The 16,950-nt window shown below is 44.8% G+C and overlaps 1 protein-coding gene and 1 long non-coding RNA gene across 6 annotated transcripts; one reads left to right on the forward strand and one right to left on the reverse strand.

The window, feature by feature from the left end:
* Positions 1 to 766: 766 nt before the first annotated feature.
* Positions 767 to 12,031, reverse strand: SERTAD4 (SERTA domain containing 4). 5 transcript variants are annotated; one of them, XM_070591307.1, is made up of 4 exons: positions 11,662 to 12,031; positions 6,498 to 6,689; positions 5,152 to 5,267; positions 767 to 3,317 (listed from the first exon to the last, which is right to left on the reverse strand). In XM_070591307.1, exons 2-4 carry the CDS (start codon positions 6,670 to 6,672, stop codon positions 2,541 to 2,543), a joined length of 1,068 nt encoding a protein of 355 aa, XP_070447408.1. In that variant the 5' UTR covers positions 6,673 to 6,689; positions 11,662 to 12,031; the 3' UTR covers positions 767 to 2,540. The 5 variants fall into 5 exon arrangements, with proteins under 5 accessions (XP_070447408.1, XP_070447409.1, XP_008514886.2 ...); XM_070591308.1 differs by lacking the exon at positions 11,662 to 12,031 and adding an exon at positions 11,305 to 11,444; XM_008516664.2 differs by lacking the exon at positions 11,662 to 12,031 and adding an exon at positions 8,033 to 8,357.
* LOC139078943 (uncharacterized) lies at positions 10,749 to 13,684 on the forward strand. The gene is made up of 3 exons (XR_011532144.1): positions 10,749 to 11,036; positions 11,264 to 11,977; positions 12,901 to 13,684. It is a non-coding gene; the product is annotated as an uncharacterized lncRNA (long non-coding RNA).
* The last annotated feature ends 3,266 nt before the right edge of the window (positions 13,685 to 16,950 follow it).

Consider the following 16,950-nt stretch of genomic DNA (forward strand, 5'->3'; position numbering starts at 1 on the left):
TTTAGTGCTGCTGGATTCAAAGGCCCCACTCAACCTACAGAAACGCTTTTGAGGGTTCTACTGAGCAGATGCCCGAGCTGCAGCTCAGGTGAATGCCGTGGAGAATCACCAACTCCATCATGGCACGACTTTGCCCATCAAGAAAAACATTATCTGGGAATGCTGGGGGCTGTTAAGAAGCGAAAGGATCAGTCCTTTCTTTCATATTTAAATCTCCATGATATATTACACTCATAATAAGAATGCTACATTTAACAAATTAATTAGTTTCCAACTAGCTTTCCCCTCTTATCAAATAAAATATTAGCCACTAAGGATAACATTAATACAGAACTGTAGGGAACACTACTAGCAATGATCTGTGGCTGTTTGAGCCATTTACATAAGGGTCACTTGACAATTAGACATTTCCTAAAGGAATTGACTAGGATTCGGTGTTGATGGCTTCATATTATGCTATTTTTTTCAGAAATTTTGCAAAGTCTAAAATTTTCAGATTCTTTCAGATAAAAGCTTATCGATCCCCAACCACATCATTTACTAACATTATGCTCTTAATCCACAGAAATCTAAACCTACAAACTAGGACCATTCTGAAACACCTGTCAGATTGGCCTCTTCAAGGGTTTTATTGGCCTCTTGCATATTGAAAACTAATGTGTGGCCACGGCCCACCACAGTTTCTAGACATCTTGAGTTTTTTAAAGGAGAAAGAGCAATGGAAAAGAGAAACATAAGCCGATAATCATTAAAATAAGAAAATCAATGAATTTTGATCATTTTAATAAATATATATATCAAGAAAACCTCACTTTATTACAACAACACATTCATATACAAGCATCTATCATCTAAGTTTTCAACATCAAATATTTATCAAATATTGAAAATAAAGGACAAAACATTACTAGACTATTTAGCCATAACACAAGAACATGTTTTAAAAATTGGTCCTTGTGGACATTGTCCAAATGATGATCCTACTCATACACTGTATGAATGAGACCTATATTTAATATTAATAGCAATAATAAAAAAAGCTTTATCTTGGAGAAACTGGGAGGACTTACTTATTTCCTCCTTTTGGCATTTGGTTCCTGTGAAGCATTGTTTAAGTAGGCTCAAGTCAATTAGTAACCTTGGAAATTGGAATACGGTTTAGCAGGAGGAGTTGGCCGGAGTGGAAGGAAGGATGGTCAGAGTGGCACTCTGAACACTCTTGCAAATGTACAAATTAAAGAAATTATTGAGAAAAACATTGACCAAATACATAGTAGCGATTGCCGACTGAGTCCCATTTCTCCAAAATAACTCTCCAAAAACTCAAATCTTTACATTCTTTAAGATAAAACCTTATTGATCACCACATCATTTATTAACATTGTGCTTCTTAATTAACAGCAAAAGTCATATATAAAAAACCACATGCGTTTATAATCTAAACGAGTGAAATGATGCAAAACAGATTAAAGTATAATGCATGCCACTGGTTCATGAACTTCATCGGACAAGAAAACAAAACAAAACAAAACAACCCAAAACCCAAAAAACCCAGACCCCAGCAACAGACTGTTGCCATAGAAAAGCTCAAGCAGCTAGTGCTGGTTTCTAACAGCTCTCTCTATTGTTTCCTCCATCCCTTTCTAAAAATGCCGAATCCAAAAGCAATTGGGCATCAAAAATAAAGGAAGAATAGAGATGTCGAATCAAAAGTTGAACGCAACAGCTCGAAGTTAACAGTTTCCAAACAATATTGATCCACCCTGTGTTTTTGTTTTTTTCCTGTTTGTTGAATCCCTGCTGTAACTCTGATTTATCCTTAATTTTCACACTGGCAAAAATTAAGATAAAGTAAGGCACCAAAAATCGCCCTGTATCACCTCTCTAAAAGCCTCATCACCCATCACAGGCAAGCCAAGAACTTGCCAAGAACTTGCAGGGGTCACCCTCCACGTGTGTTGTTCGTTGCCGCCCCTAGACAGGTGGGTTTCATTACGTTACATCCTATTTCCATCTGTCACACAAGACTGTTAAATACAAATACTTAACAGCACCATGAAGCCATTTCATCCAGCTCCCTGTCTTCAGTCTTTTGTTCAGCAAAAATACCGCATCATATAGAAAAAGCAGACATCCTTAGCTGGTTATATTGATTTGCTTACCAAATAACTACCTAATTAATTGGCAAACATGTTGAAGTTTCTTAGCTAGTGACAGGCTCCTTGGGGGTAAAGGAAATATCACAAGGAGACATCGTCCCCCAGTCTAATCTACCGATCTCTTCTGTAGGAAAACTAAGGTGTAGTTTTAAGCATTAAGTCAACTGTTTTCTTGGTAAAATCACCACATTGATCAGTAGCTTGCTGATGCCGACTATACAGATGTTTTATGCAATCTGCTCTCCAGGCATTAAAACGACACGGCATGTTCATGGCATAATTTTATCAGTTGTACAAAACTATAAAATCCATTCAAAATAAAATTTATGAGAGCTAATTGATCATGCTGTGCATGCTTCAAAGTTTCGGTGAAAAGATGGCTCATATGTTACTTCCTTCGCCGCAGCACAGTTTGTTACTTGGTGAAGGCTCCTTTTTCCTTAAGGACTTTTTCCAAGACTCACTCACATTGTTTTTGTCATTATATCCAGTCTCAAAATAATCATAAAATTGGCCTTTGCACTCAAAAGCCAGGTCATTTCCCACAGGTTCATGGCTTAGGGGGCCGCCATCCCTGTTGGTGTCATTATTTGCTTTCTCATCATTTAATTTGGCCTTTTCCTGAACACCAAGGGACCTGATATTGGTAACAAAGATTTCATTGGCAGGTATCTGGTCATCACCCTTGTAAATAGGTGCGCTGCCTACATCAAAATCCACCTGGTGGGAACAACTCGGTAAAGGCAGAGGGGGAGAGGAAGAGGAAGATGAGGAGGAAGCGGAGGAGGGGGAAGAGGAGGCAGTGGTGGAGGCACTTCCGACATTAGCATTGACAGAAAGGGGTAAATTTAGGTAGTGACCACCACATTCTTGGTAAAAGCAGCAGGCATGAAATTTTTCACACTCCTCTTTGGCCATCCTCGGTCGTTTTCGATAAGGACAGTCTTGAGCCATAAACCACTCTTGGGCAGAGGTGCCATTGAAAGAGCAGGCAGGAAAGCACCAGTTATTCTGCATGATAATCTCTCCATGGATCCTTTTCATCAAATTGTTTATAAGGACAGATCTTCGGAGGTACACTTCAGGATCATCGATAAACTTTAGCTTTTCTAAGGACATGTAAAGGATGTGGGCTCGCTCCTCAAAAATCGAGATGGTCTAAAAATCAAAAAAGGAAGAGAAAACTTAGAAAATGGACTATAGACAAATATTATCACAGCACATTTCTTTCTTGGCAGTTTTCCAGGTCTGGGAATGTGGTGGTCTTGTTTCCCCCAGGTTCATTTAGCATGCCGTCCCCCGTTCCTGATTCATTGGTGTGGTCAAGCACCAGGGAATCCAGCCACAATGCAGACCTCAGCAGGGACAGGTCAGGTTGTTCACTCTTTCACGGCCCGTGAAGGGAATCCCAAAACACGCAAAACTAATCTGTGCTGTTAGAAGTCAGGAGAGCAGTTTCCCTGGAGGGCACAGAGGTAGTGACTAGAAGGGGACACATGGAAAGGCTCTGGGTTGCTAGTTCTGTTGCTTCTTGATCTGGATGCTAGTGACATGGATATGTTCCCTTTGTGAAATGCATCAAGCTGTACTCTTATGATACTTGTGCTTACATGTGTGTGTATACCAACCACATGCACACATACATATACACTGCACATCAATAAATGTTCTTAAAAAGATGCCAAGATGCAGGTCATAATGAGTGTACTTCAAACCCTGGCCTAGCCATCAAGGAGCCATGAGATCTGCCTTTCAGTGCTGTCCCTCTGCGTTTCATACTTGCAATTATCCGTGCTTGACAGAGGACAAGAATAATTAGTGAGGCTCAGACCCTACAAGGACCTGTCAGTTGAAGGACCAAAGCAGGTTTCCTTCTGGGGCCGGGCAGAAGAAGAGATAGAGAGAGGAAATTAGAGGACTCCCTCCTGAGCTGTGTGATACCATCACTGTGTGATGGGACAAATCCAGTAGCAACTGGAAAATGGCTACAACCACAGCACAGAAACTAAAAAGGAAATAAACTGCTGTGTCCTGGGGTCCAGCTCTTCTAGGTCATAAAAAAAACCAACTGGTAGCAGAACCCGAGGAGCTGTAAACTAAACCAGCCCAGGCTGACCAAAGGTAGGAACTACCCATGCAGGGGAAAGCCCAGCACCTGCCGATGCACCACGCTGATGTCGTTTTATGAGCGGGGTCAAAGCAACATTGAAAGGACGGGGATAGGGGAGAGGAAGATGTATTAAAAAATTAAAAATCCTCTCTGTATTTCAGATAACCATGGTCTAGGTTATACCCTCCTTGATTAAATCAGCAGATAGTTTTTGAAGGAAGATAACCATAAGGAAAACGAACTGGTATTGCAAAAGCTTAGATGGCCAGTTTCATACTTCTGTGCACTTTCCCGATCCCATTATTTTCTTCTTATACATGCAAAAAAGTTAGCTTTGGTCTTTTCTTGGGAATGAATTATATATTTTAACAAACTAAACATATGTAATGAATGCACAATGAAGTGTCTCTTTCTACTTTTGTGCCCACATTCACAGTCCACTCCTAAGAGGTCAGGAAAAGCCCTGAGTAACGACCCCAATGTGAGCACACACAGAAGTGGCACCAGCCAGAGGAGCTCGAGCTCAGAAAGGGGAAGCATGTCAGGAAAGAAGAAGTGCATTTCTGCGTATGTGAAAGTGCAGAATCACCACAACCCTTAATGCCATTTGAGAAAAATTAAATCATTAGTAAAAAAGACGTTCCATGGATTATATAATTTTGTTATTTCTGAGCAGAGGAGCTCTTGCTAGCTCTTTCTTCAAATACTCGTGAAAAATAACACAGGACCCAAAAAAGTGACAACGATTAATATTGCTCTGCTTGAGAAGTGGCTCATTTTCATTGCTTGGGTGGAACAATTTAATTTCTGGAAATGGATCAAGCGACTGTTACTTAGTATCTTAAACTCTTAATAAAAATAATGACTATTAAAAAAACATACTTTATGGCTACAGCTGCTGAGTGGTGGGTGAAAATCCTCTTCTTCCACATACTTCCTCTTAAAGTATGTGATCTTGGATGTTGTTATAGGATTTGAAATTCCCCTGTAATGTGATCCTGTGGTAATAAATCAGATATGACAAATGACATGCGGTTTGCCAGAGGTTCTCCAAACAAAATACTTTCCTTTCCTTCTAGAAGATAACTTGGCTACGTATTTGTCTGTACATGTGGTGATTAAAAATAAACATTTGTCTTAATAGTTGCTATCATTCGGAATCCTGTGACCCAGGCCAGGCAAGGATTTCTAGACAATTATACAGGAAAATGACATATTTCAGCATTTACTAAATACTCAGAATCTTAATTCTATGCACAGGCAAACAGCAAAATTCACAAAGGGGAGGAGTGTAACAACTCTGAGATAATATTAGTATTTATTCAATTGTTTAATTAAATCCATGATAACATAACACCACTGTTCAAATGTATACATATTTACCTGTAGGCACTCATAACCAAATGACTTTAAAATATTTTTGGCTCTAGGTAAGTAAACACATCATTACCTACACCTTGGATTTATAACACTGCCTCTTTCAAAAGATGAAATTCAAATTTTTAAAATTGTAAATTAAAATTTGGGGTAACAAAACCCTTTTTGCTCTCAAAAATTTAACATGTCAACCATGAATAAAAGTAGGGTCTAATTTTTAAAAACCACAGCTTTGAATCCTTTTCAGCAAAAACAGACTTCAACGAATACCTTTTTTGGCCAAAAAATAGTTGTTGTTTTTTTTAATTGCTAGTACTACACAAAAATCCAAAGGAACCTACCTTAGAATATAAGAATAAAGAAAATCAGGAAGAACATATTTCTGTTTTCTGGGCTTTGAAAAATATTTTTTCCTACAATACCAAAGCCAATTGCGTGTTTAATAAAAAGAAGAGACACATAGCTGCTGGCCCCAAGTGCAGATTCCTCTCTGTCTCTTGGGATAAAGATTTCACTGTCAAGGCCACTAGGGCTTGTGTAGCTCTGAGAGAACCATACAGGGTAGAAAACCAAAATCCAAGAGTTTCAAAATCTGGTTTGGTTCTCTTAAAAATATAGACACATGACATACAGGAAGCAGAAGCATATGTAGACTCGGATTTGAATGCAATTTAAATACCACCTCTGGTCCTCTCCCTGGAGCCCTGGGCTCTCTTACACACAAGAGGTGTACAGGCAGCCTGGGAAGTCCCTGGAGCAGGCGCTCTCTCAGCTCAGGAGGGCGCCATAGACACCACCCCCGCCCACCAGTCTGGCCTCAGAGGGCAGCAGAGGAAGGTCAAGGGCAGTACCTGCCAGCGGGGGACCAGCTCCCCGGTCTCCTTGCAGAGGAGCCTGTGCTGGCCCCTGGGGGCTCGGGCCTCCGTAGCTGTCAGCCTCCCATAGTGTCTGGTACCCGGCAATTTCAGCAGCTCCTTCTGAGACAATGGGCTCGCAGAATCTATTCATGGACAGAACCAGAGTCATCTCTGACAGCCTCAGACCTGAAAAAAAAGAAAACAGCCCTAATCAAGAGCAAGCCAGGGGACGGCCTTGGCATCTTCATTCCTTTGCTTTGGGAAACTTTTACTGCTCAGTCCTCCCCTTCACCCTGAAACATTTTATTATTTTTTCAAAGAAAACCTCAGCAAACTCTCTTGCTGCGATTAGCTCAGCCTCTGTGTTCAGCAATCTGCATTTCATGGGCGGATCTTTAAAACCCCATTTCTTATTGTTCTCAGATTCCCCTCAGCCCTCTTCGAGACAGCTGCTTCGCCTCCCGAACACATTTTCCTCCTGACCTTCCTGCAGAAAATGTACCGCTAAGAGGCAAGGCCAAAACCCTTGCGCTTCCTTTCTATTAACAAGGCAAAATCAATTTTCTAGTCAATCCCCGGAGAGTCTCCTTTGATGAAATCCGCTAATCAATCAAAAGAAAAGGGTGGGGGAGGCAGAAATCTCCACCGTAATCCCTACTGATGCTCTCGAGTTCTGTCTGTTCCGCTGCCCCTTGCCCCCTCCTCCTCTCGTTTCCGCAGGGCCAGTTCCTCTACAACATTCTGGGGCTCCCTCCACTTTCTTCTCCCAAAGCAAAGCAGACAGAGACACACTTGGTAGTTGTTTCCACCAGCCCTGATCGGCCTGAACTGGATCTGCCTCCAGTCAAAACACTGAGAGATGAAGACAGAAAATTGGCTCCAGTTTCAAGCCGTGAGTTGCAGTCCCACAGGAGCCAAGCACAACATCAGCGGAGCAGGCAGAATATTAAACAGGAGCCAGGGCTTCAGGGCCAGAGGCAGCCGACAACTCCTTACACTGCAAAGCCCAGACACAAGGCAGGAACTTTCCAAGAGGCAACACACCATTGCCCTTCTCTCCAGTTCACGTCCTCCCCCAGGGCCTGCACGGGGACTGGGAGCCTCCCTGGTCTGTGATGCGACCTGGGCTCCTCCCTAACACAGGTGGTGGTGGCCATTTCCATGTGGGCTCCGTGTCTTCACTTGGTCCTAAGTAGGGCTCAAGCTAGGGTCAAGAGTGAGTTCAAGGGAGATGAGGCTCTGAAACTAAAGTAAAAAGACCTGGGGCCATAGATCAGTGGTGACAGCAGAGCAGCCTCGGTGCCTATTAACCACGATTCCTTTAGGAGACCCAAACCTCGGCTCTCTCACTTTGCCGTTTAAAGAACTGTCACAAAGAGTGGTGTCAGGCCTGCCTTCTGAAGATTGATTGTCTTTCAGATATACACTACGGGTCTAGTTCTTGCTTTCTTCTCCAACTTATACAGCTCGTAATGTTTGGGGGAAAGGTTGAATCTACCATTTTCTCAGGGGAGATTAGTATTACCTACATGTTAGAACAAGAGTCCACTTCCAGGTAAAAGCGAGGAAAAACACCAGGGAAAGCGAAATGGCTTCATTAAAGTGCCAATGTCCTTCTGGCTAACAGGGCAGCTCTTGGCAGCAATGATTTCATCCTTCACCCAGGCTTCTCTCTGGATCCTGAATTCTGTCCCAACCGCATTGAAGAATGAAGCAAGCCCTTCTGACAGACAGGGGAGGTGTCCAGGTCAGCGGCTGGAGTTCAGAGCCAGCTGATTTGGGCTGCTAAAACATCTAGGCCTTCTTTTGTAAAATGCCCTCCATAGAGGCAGCAGCAAACACTTATTAGAAAATCTTGTTACAAGAGAAAAAAAAAAGAGGTTCAATTCATTCTCTAAAAAGAAGTGGTGGGGCAAGCCATTTATTTTATTCCTTGAGTCATGAACCAAGAAATTTAGACGACTGATTTAACAAAGTAAGCCATTCTGTCTATCACCCTTCAAACTCAGCATCCAAACAAGGTATCAAACCTCATGATAATTTATTCCCTGGAAGACTCCCATGAAATGGTCCAATTTCTTAACCTATTCTAAGAGACAATTGTATCAGGAAGTGCTATTGCCAGAAGCACATGAATTATAGCTTTTTCTGAGTCAGTAGCCCTCTCTTATGGACTGCCAACAGTATTTTCCAGCTTGAAATTTACACTCACTTTTGTGCTGGATTCTGGGAATAAGATCCAAGCTTTGTGCCTGTGTCGAACTTTTATTACACATAAACCTAACCAGGTTGACAAATCCATGCCACTTAAGAGAGTAAAGCATTTGCAGGCCCCTCGCAGCAATTACCTCTGTTTAATAGAACATTATATGGGGCCTGTGCTGTTTCATGTTACTAAGAGTTTGTTTACATTTTAATGACTTATTGTTGTAACTTTTTTGGTTGTTAAGGATTTCAGTGTTTCTATTTGTTAGTATTGTTTCCAGCACGTAAAATTCTATCATTATGCATTTGAACTTGAAACATGGCATAATCGTTTTTAATCTTGGCTGCTGCTTCCTTTAGGATATCTAATTTCAGTAAGCTTTTCTTTTTTGAATTGGAAACTTTTACACACAAAATCCTAAACTGGAGAGGCTGAGTTCCACAAGTGATTTATGTAAGTCTGAATAAAATATAAATGAGAGGGGATTATTCAGGAGCGGGGAGGAGAATTTGCAACTGAGTCTTCCTAGTCTATTTACAATGGAATGTTAACAAATTAAGAAGGCAAGTTTAACAGAAATGAAAAATTGGAGTATGTGGCGCTAAGCACCAATTTCACAGGATTCTTTATTTGTATTATACATATGGATCCAAACTGTCATTATTCTCTGCATGATGGGATTTACATTATAATTCTGCTACTGAATTCACAAGTTGAAATCCACAAATTTATGTGCTATTAATATTAAATATAGTGACAAAGATGTACTTTTACGGCAAAATTTGTTTTTTTAACATCAGAGGTCAGTGGATTCAAAAGAAGGGCGTTAAAGTGTGTTTTGTCTATACATGGGTTTAAAAAACAAAAAATGAAAAGGCCCTAACCTGTTATTCTCAGGCTCCTGCCTGTCTTGTTTTGTCAGCCAAGTGCATGTAGTGGAATGACACCTCAAGCATTCCCAGAAGGCTGAGGGCTAAAATGTCAAGCTTTTCCGGCAAATGTTTGTAGTACAGTTACCAGGCATTTCTATACAATTTGGTTTTTCCAGATTAGTTCAGCTTGTCCTTTCCTGGGAGCCATGATGGTGCTAATAGGAGTGGCTGGTACATGGAACAAGGTAGCTACAGATTCAGTGGCACCTTGAATCTGACAGGGGCTCCTGGTCATTCTTTGCCCACCCCTACCCCCATCCATCATTGGAAACTGGAGAACATTTGATTAAGAGCATTATAGCAATTAGAGGTCTGATCCCAATACTGAAAAGCAGAGAGGTAAAGGCCTGATATTTTCAATGCACCTTTGACACTGCCAGTCTTAAATGTCCTGCCCAGGTGGAATCAAGCCCTTGACCTCGTTGTCCCTCACCGGATCTTCACAGCTTGTCCAGTAGTGGAAGGGGCTGGGTGAGCAGAATAAAATCCTGCGACCCTTCTAAATAGACAGATGTTGCTTTTCTGCCAGTCCCTGCAGCACACCTGTCTGCCCTGGGAAGTACATTTCTCAGCTGCAGCTCCAAAAGGCCAAGAGCTTTAGGCCGGGTCCCGCGGCGCTGGGAATGCGGCTTCTGGGCCTGAGGGGGCCAAAGGGGTGCCTGGGCTCCGAGCCCCGGCGTCAGATCTCCCCATCCCAGGTCCAAGACTGGGGTCCGAAGTTTGGAGAACCCGACAGCAGCCACCTCGTCCATGCTCCCACACATGACACACCCCCAGGGATCGGTGCCACAGCCCCTGATACCCTCCCCAGGGCAGCCAGCCCAGCTCTGCTGGCCGCCGGCCGCAGGAGAAAGTAAACAACACCCCAAGTGTCTGGGAACAAAGGCAAGTTGTCTTTCCACTGTGCCAGAGCCGTGCGCCTCTCCTGAAGAATAAGAGCTATTATTACTCTTTCTTTCTTTTCTTCTTCTTCTTCTGTTTTTTTTTTTAAACCAAGTTTCCTTCTAAGGGAAATAAACACCTAAGGTAGGATTCCAAGGAAATGACTCACGGCGGTTGGCAGGGCTCTGGCGAGGCTGGCCCCGGCCCCGCGCTCCAGCCCGCAGCAGATGCCTGCCCGGCCCTCCCTCGCCGGCCAAACCCACTCGGAGCCCGCGGCTGCGGGAGCGCCCTGCGCAACCGTTGGACGCGGGCGGCGGGGACACGGCCGGCGCTTCCCGCAGGCGTCCGCCCTGTCCGCGCCCCCCTCAGCCGCGGGGCTGCCTCTCCCCCCGCCTTGGCGGCCCCAGCCGGGCACTCCGGAAAGTTGCTAGGGCCGAGGAGGCGGGAGGGGAGGAAGGGAGGAGAGAGGCGGAGGCGTGGACCAGGCGGGCAGCAGCCGAGCCCGCCGGGGAGGTGAGCTGAGGACAGGGGAGCCGCCGCCGCCCGCAGCGCGGCTCGGCTGCCGGGGAGGAGGGTGCGGGGGCGGAGGTGGCAGGGGGGACAGAAGGTGTCAGCTCCTGCAGCTATTCCCTTTTCTTGCAAACGCGCGCTCCTGACATCCACAATCCCTTCCTCCCCACCTGCCAAGCGCCGCGGCGATCAGACCGGGGGCATCCCTCCTACTGACCCCCGTCCCCTAGGGCAAAGGAATAAGCGACCACCGAGGACCCTGAGGTCTCACCAGAGCTGCCGTCGCCACTCGCCCCTTGAGTCGGCTCGGTGCGCGCTGGCGGCAGCCGGAGTAGCCCTAGAGGCGGCGGCGGTTCCCGCCCGGGTAGAGGCGCCACGGCGCACGCCAGCCCCGGGAAAAGCCCGCGCCGCCTCTGCGCCCAGCTGTGCCCTGGCCCTCGCGCCGCCCCCGATCCCGCGGCGGCCGGTGCGCGTCTAGTCGGTGACCCCGGCGTAGGCCTGGTGCCAGGAGGGCGCGCGGGAGGCCGCGTGGGTGCAGGTCCGCGCGAGCAGACGCCCGGGGGACCGGCCTCGCCCCCCACCAGCCTTGGCCCTCCGCCCCGCCGCCCGCGCCCGGCCCGGCTCTTACCGCGGGGTCAGCCGGGAGGCGGCGGCCGCAGCGCTCGGGCTGCCGCTTGTCCGCTCTGGGATCGGCGCCAGCCCGGCCGCTGGTGCACGCTCGCGCCGGTCCCGGCCCGGCAGTCCGATCGGAGGTGACCGCTGGTGCGCGGCGGGCGAGGGTCCCGGCAGGTCCCGCCGCCGCGACTGGGGCGCTGCGCCGCCGTCGCTGCAGACGGTTATGGTAATGAGCGGCTCTGTCTAGCGAGGAGCGTGTGAAACCCGTCAATCCTGTTTGCCATTTCCCCGTGGATTTCCGAGGAGAGGTTCTGCAGGATGCCCCCAGGGTGAGAGAGGCAACATGACAAGCGCGCCCGCTCTCCCTCCCTCCCTCTGCTCCCGCCGCCGCCGCCGCTCCTCAGGCAGCACACGGGGCGCCTTCCCCTCACCCCCACCCCAGCCCGCCCCCTGCCTCCTTCCCTCCTTCCCGCCCGCCCTCCTCGCTCTCCTCCCCTCCCCTCCCGGTGCCCGGGGACACGCGGGCCCCGCTCCAGCCCGCAGCCCAGACCCCACGCGCTCCCGGGCTCCCGCCCCAGCCCTGGCGGCTTGGTTCCAGCCGAATAATGTATTCGCTCTGCAACCTTCTGAGATGTCTCCTCGTTTTTTATTTGGTTTAGTTTTGTTGTTGTTGTGTGTGCGTGTGATTAAAAAAAAATCTGTGCCTTTCCCACCCTTTGCAAGAGACTTTCTTCTCCTTTGCTACAGCAAACGGAGATGAGAAACAGATGTCTTTGCAGGACCGAGTGGTTAGTTATTCTCCCCTCGCCGCCCGCCCCCGCCCCTTCCCCTCCGGAGCTGCACATGTACAAAAACGCAACCTTGGTCCTGCTGCAACTTGAGTTGGCAACACTTTCTGGGTGGGGAGCCTCCAGGGAAAACCTCCAGGAAATAAAAAAGTAATAAAAGAGGTTGTTCTTGGTCAAGAGAATGTAATTTAAGCCCTGGAATCACATTATTTTGCAAATAGTAATTTTCCCCTATATTGGGCTCACTTGGAGTTTGTTTTTTGAAACATTAATTCATAACTTCTGTCTAGGGACCCCTCCATCGTCGAGATGGGTCATTTCAGGTGTAATGAACGCGCTGGCTTGGAAGGCACAGACCTAATAAAATCGAGAGAAGGCACCTGCGCAAAAGTGTTACAAAGACTATAATATTTGTTTACTGCTACTATGCCAGATGTGCTAAATATAACGCTTCTTTAAAACAGTGATCCTCCGACTGTGAAAAACCAAACCTCTCGCTGCCTGGCTCCCTAGGAACCAAGGAGAGGCACAGACTGAAAATCGGGGAGAAGAGGAACAAGATCAAGGACGAGGATTAGCATCTGCAAATTGAACTCCATCTAATTTGCATGTTTATTTCTTAGAATTGTAATTAAATTTGTGTAATAAATGTTTTCCATTTCATTTGTACACTTAAAATTTGGGTGACTGACATGCAGTTAAGTGAATTTCTTTTTTTTTTTAAGCAAATGTAGTTTATTGAATAAATCAGCAAACAAATATTAAACACAATTAGAACTAATCTGCTTTGAAGGTATTTTTGTTGAACTTTGTCCATTAAAGACTCTCGGAGGTTTTAAGGGTATTAGGAAGCTGAGAGAAGGCAATTATGCTGAAAACAGACTAACTCCACAGACTTCCAGGAGCATTATTTCATTTTTTCCAAAAGACATTTTGGGTTGCATGTCTAAAATTGGGAATTGGGCCTCGATCTTGGTTTTATTCTGAACCATATTAAATTTCATTGGTTCATGCACGATATAGGCCATTATGATGACAGTTTAGGAATTGTAAAGATGCCATTTTGTGCAATCAATGGGTGTTGCATGCCCATCTTATGAGTGGAATAAATTTTCTTTCAGGTGGAAGAGGTGGGTAAGGAAAGGCATAAGGGCATTTAAAAGCAGTGCAAGTACTTGAAAATCTAAATCAGTATCTAAAACTGGTTAGTGTCTAACTGAAATAAAGAACTAAATGTGAAGGCTTGGAGGCATGGCTTATTGTTGTTTTTATCTCCCTATATTAAAGTTTTATAGCATTTAAAGGACTTTGGGGAAATCCCCACATACACTTGGCTCTGTCAAAATACATAAAACCAAAAGGAGCAAATTAAGCATAAAATTGGGAAATAACATGAGACTAAGTATCAGCATGGGTTGCATTGGCATCTTTGGAGCTTTGGCTCTGAGAAATGAGCCTTCTGGGAAACTGGCATTGCCCTTGGGTGGGGAGGATTCTTGGCTTTAATGTTACAAGACAATGACATCACAACACCAGTAAGAAATCACCGTACTTCACAGCACCCATGTGGTTCTGAGTATGAACTTGACCCTGTCCTGTTCAGATACCATGTGTTAGCATGTGTTACTGACGGCTTTCCCTGCCCTACTTTTAATCTCAAGCTTAGTGTTTTCTGAGGTTCAGTGCCCAACTGTTGACAACATGGACCGATGTCTACAAGTAGAAAAGGCAGTCAAACGTCCACAGAGTGAGAACCAGCATTTAAAAATTAAAGTGAATAAGTGGTGGCTATGGCACAAGAAAAGAACTAACTGTAAATCAGTAAGGAAATATTTGGAATGAGTGAATGTAATTTATTATGAGTTGCAATATTCAACCTGAGAACTATGATGTCATCATTTTTGGAGACGTGTGTGTGGATGAAGTTCCAAGATAGAAATTAGATTATAAAACTTAAAATACCCTGAACTGCAAGTTAACTGAAGGAAGTGACTGTTTTTCTTCAATTAACAGAGGGGCAGATGCAAAACTGCTGAAACCCATTTCACAAAAGCTTGGTGTCATTGGAAAGGGGATTTCTCAAGGAAAATTTGGCTTATGCAGATTGCTCTGGACACAATGCTCATTTGGATTAATAAAAAGTCTGAATTACCAGCATTAAAAAAAAGTACAACATTTTCACAGCAAAAAGAGGTGTCTATATTCAATCTCTTCAATTCCTCTGTTCCCATTCTTGAACCTTCTCCAATTAGGCTTCCTTATCCCATCCCTCCACTGAAACTGTTATTGTCACTGTCACCAAAGACCTCCGTGTTGCTAAGTCCAAAAGTCTTTTCCTTGTTCTCATCTTCCTTGACCTGTAAGCAGCATTGGACCAAGTTGATCACTCTCTTGAAACACCTTTTGTCCAGCTTCTAGAGCAACATATACTCACCTGGCGTGACTCCTTCCTCACTGGTTCTTCCTTCTCAGTCTCCTTGACAGGTTCCTCCCCTTCTCTATGACCTCTGAATGTCAGAGGGCCTCAAACTCAGTCCTTGAACCTTGTCTTTTCCTGTTAGCCACTCTCTTGTGGTTCTCACCCAGTTTCACGGCTTCACATACCATCTGTATTCTGATGACTCCCAAATTTAGATCTCCAGACCATTCTTCTGACTTCCAGTCCCCCCTTAGAAGTTTACACACAAGCTTTACAGATCCAAAACCGAACCCCTGATGGTCTTTGCTCCCCCAACGACACCACCCTTAATATTCTCCATTCCAGTGAATAAACCACACTGGTTTTTTTAGTTGCTCATGCAGAAAACTTTGGAGTCATCCTCGACTCTTTTTTTTCCTTTACCCCCTACATCTAATACATCAGAAAATCCTTAAGGCTCTACTTTTAACATTTTTCTAGACTCTGATCACTTATCATCATCTCTACTGCCACCACCCTGGTCCAAGCCACCATTATCACCTCTTGCCTGGGATATTGCAGTAGCCTCCCTGATTCGTCTGTTCTCCCTGATTCAGTCTTTGCCTCTTTCTACAGTTCAGTCTCAGCTCAGCAGCGAGTGATGTCAATTTTTGCTAAGACTCTTCCTAAGGGTCGCATTTCACTCATTGTAAAAGCCAAATACTTAGAATGGTCTACAAAGGGTGGAAGTCTCCCTTTACTTCTCTAATCTGACTCTGTCTCCAGCTGCTCTGGCTCCAGTGTATCAGGCCTGTGCTTACCTCAGGACATTTGCACTGGAATGCTCTTTCCCCAGATAGCTGCACATATCAGTGCTTCACTTTTTCCAAGTCTTTGCTCAAATACCACCTTCTTAACAAGGTGATATTTCTAACTCTTAAAATCCTAACACTTCACCTCCATATCTTATTTTATTTTTATCCAGAGGATTTTTGCTTTCTAATAAGCTCTATATTTTACTTATTTATTCTATTTATCACTGATCTCCTCCCACTGGAAACTAAGGTCCATGAGGGCAGGGATTTTTGTCTTTTTTTTTTAATGAGAAATATTTATTGTGGGTAAAGTCTTTCTTTTTTCTTTTTCTTTTTTTTTTTTTTTGGTGAGGGAGATTGGCCCTGAGCTACCAACTGTTGCCAATCTTCCTCTTTTTGCTTGAGAAAGATTGTCCTTGAGCTGACATCCATGCTAATCTTCCTTTATTTTGTATGTGAGATACCACCACAGCATGGCTTGATGAGCAGTGTGTAGGTGAAGGCCCAGGATCCAAACCTGTGAACCCCAGGCTGCTGAAGTGGAGCACGCAAACTTAACCACTATGCCACTGGGCCAGTCCCAAATTTTGTCTCTTTTACTCACTCCAGTATCTCCAGCATCTGGTACAGAGCCCGGCACACTGAAAGCACTCAATAAATATGTGTTGATTGATTGACAACTGACTGACATCTCACATCCATACAGAAACCCAAACAAGGCTACTAGAGCTGCTCTAGTCTAGTCTGATGAATGTAGTAGACGTAGCTCATCTGGTATAGTGTATGTAGAATAGTGAAATAAGCAGTTCATTTTATCACCAACTCATTTGCCTCTTGTAGCATTCTCTGGCCCAGGGCTCTTACCTGCTCTGCAGCATTCCAGGACCTGAAGACATTCCCAAAATCCCAAGGTACCAAACGATTTCATGCTGCCCTACTTGAAAGTCCCCAATACAATATTTCATCCAAGTGGATGCTGGTGCTCTGGACCAGCCCTCCTTTCCCCCAACACAGATTTTCATTCATTGCCAAGATGCTTGTCCTAAGCTAGAGTCTTATAAAATGACAAAGTGTGTAAAGCTGCTCTCCAGGACCCTGTAATGACACTTCTTGGCAAAGCCACCCGTTCAGAAGCCAGGAAATCCTCTACTGTCTTTCTCATCGTCCTTCAAAACTTGCTCAGAAACACTTCAATAATTATGCTCATTTTATATACAAGCATTGAATTAGGCACTACAGGTGAAGTGGAGATGAATAAGACACTGTTCCTGGACTTATGGAATTGTCAATATAGCAAGTAG

Source organism: Equus przewalskii, chromosome 23 (assembly GCF_037783145.1).
Source record: "Equus przewalskii isolate Varuska chromosome 23, EquPr2, whole genome shotgun sequence".
Lineage (NCBI taxonomy): Eukaryota > Metazoa > Chordata > Mammalia > Perissodactyla > Equidae > Equus > Equus przewalskii.

What these genes read in the sequence shown, in the direction of transcription:
- SERTAD4 (XM_070591307.1), bottom strand. Translation starts at nt 6,672, where the DNA reads ATGACTCTGGTTCTGTCCATGAATAGATTCTGCGAGCCCATTGTCTCA. An exon ending in AGCTGGTCCCCCGCTGGCAG is followed by an intron (nt 5,268 to 6,497) that starts GTACTGCCCTTG and finishes TTATTACCACAG; the next exon opens with GATCACATTACAGGGGAATT. An exon ending in TCAGCAGCTGTAGCCATAAA is followed by an intron (nt 3,318 to 5,151) that starts GTATGTTTTTTT and finishes TTTGATTTTTAG; the next exon opens with ACCATCTCGATTTTTGAGGA.